The following is a 1770-nucleotide window of genomic DNA, read 5'->3' on the forward strand; positions in this document are numbered from 1 at the left end:
TATGGAAGAAGCTTAAAGGAGAGATGAGGAACAGGAACAGTTTGTAACTTGATTTGGAGGCAGAGGCTTTATTTCCTCTACTTAAAATTACTCATCACTCAGATTGAGTGGGATGGAGTTGGTTTATATACACATATACATCTAAAGGTACGTATCAAGAGGTTATCAGAGGATGCTTATTAAAAGCAGAGGTGCTGTTAGGAAGAAGATGTGTGTGCAGCACCACTATAAGCACTGAGGTTTTGTCATTCCAGGGGTTAAGCATTAGAAACACCATTCACTGTCGTGATCATCACTGAAACTTTTGTCACCAGTTTCATGTTTGAGCAGGCAGTGTCTCTGCAGCTTTGGCAGCCTCCAGAAGAAAGGGTAGGCGTTAAAGCAGCAACCTTCCTAGGTAGGAAATAGTCCACAATGATCTTTTTTTCCAATAGGAACAGTGGGAAAAAATCCTGGACAAAGAAAATGAGAAGATTCAGACGAAAATGTTACGAATGCTGCTTCAGATTTGTCCGCTGTGAAGGGAGGTTATTTGCCAAATCTGTTTCTGTCTAGGCTGTATTGCTGAAGTACAGAAGAGGGAGCAGTGGCAGGAAGGCACATCTTGGAGGAGGAAACAAAACACCTGATAGCTTCGTTTTGAAGTTGCTTCAGGAACTGTGTTTAGCAGTCATTTCTTTTTTCTGCTATGGTGACAAAACGAGGCAGTAGGCAATAGTTAATACCACATGACTCTCAAATTTCACTGCAGTATTTTGAAAACTTGCTAGCCCCAGGTTAATGTGTTTAAAAAGTGGTACTTGAAAACTATCGTGGTTTTGGTTTTGTTTTTCCACAGGGAGAAGCGGTACGTTTAGCTCGGCAGCTGCCCTTACATTTATCAAAAGAAGATGTGCAAAACACAATTTACAGGATGAAGCAACAGCTTGGAAAGGAAAATAAAGGCTGTGTTCATGGTCGTCCTTTTTTTCATCACTTAACAGATATTCCAGAAGTTGACAAGCACAACTCCTCGGAAATTATTCAGTAAATGGAATGTTTTGTTTGGGATCATATTTCTCTTGCTTGATTTTGATCATTACTCTGTAATTTCAGTATGTTTTGTGCAAAGCTTTTGTATAATGACTTTTCATTGTCATATGCTTACCTCCTAGAGACTATTTAAGTTCACATGCTACTTGAAAACTGGAAATAAATACTGTAGAGAAACAACTCACTGCTATTTTTAAAAGAATTTATTAAAGAAATCTTCTCAACTGCTTTGATGCTTTTCTTATTGCTGCAGGTTTAGAAAATCCCCGTATGTCATTATTTTTTTCGGATGTGAAGTGGTTAGAAGTTGCTTTCAACAGAGCCTGGCAAAGTTCATTGAAATAAGGATGTGAGTTGTTGATTTTCATAGGAATGCCAGATAGCTGTAGGTGTTGAAAGGTGGCATTGCCATATGCAGTTATTTTAGTTACACTTTTATGGTGGTGTATTTCTAGTTGGAAATTGTCAGCTTGCGTAAATGAATTTTGAAGTCCTAATGTCCAATCTCTGAAAAGTTGGGGGTTTTTTTCCACTCTTATGAAAGTGTGACTCCTAAAAGTACAGTAAATTCTTAAAACTTCAGAACAACACGACCTGGCCAGTGACCTGAAAGATGAACAGATCCAAGCCACAGGAGCACGGAGCAGCGTAATGCCACTAGCTGTGTGTTGGTGCAGTGCTATGCACAAACTGTTTGGGGGTGGGAAACATAAAACGTGACATAAGGGCAGCGTCTGC

General features: G+C 39.4%; 1 protein-coding gene across 2 annotated transcripts in view; it reads left to right on the top strand.

Annotated features, from left to right (window-relative positions):
- Positions 1–1256, top strand: part of PMS1 (PMS1 postmeiotic segregation increased 1 (S. cerevisiae)) — a 40526-nt gene extending 39270 nt beyond the window's left edge. For both annotated transcript variants that reach the window (XM_009874186.1, XM_009874188.1), the window contains one exon: positions 839–1256. In XM_009874186.1, coding sequence (XP_009872488.1) covers positions 839–1030 — 192 coding nt within the window. In that variant the 3' untranslated portion in view covers positions 1031–1256. The remainder of the gene's footprint in view (positions 1–838) is intronic.
- The last annotated feature ends 514 nt before the right edge of the window (positions 1257–1770 follow it).

Source organism: Apaloderma vittatum, unplaced genomic scaffold, assembly GCF_000703405.1.
Source record: "Apaloderma vittatum isolate BGI_N311 unplaced genomic scaffold, ASM70340v1 scaffold318, whole genome shotgun sequence".
NCBI lineage: Eukaryota > Metazoa > Chordata > Aves > Trogoniformes > Trogonidae > Apaloderma > Apaloderma vittatum.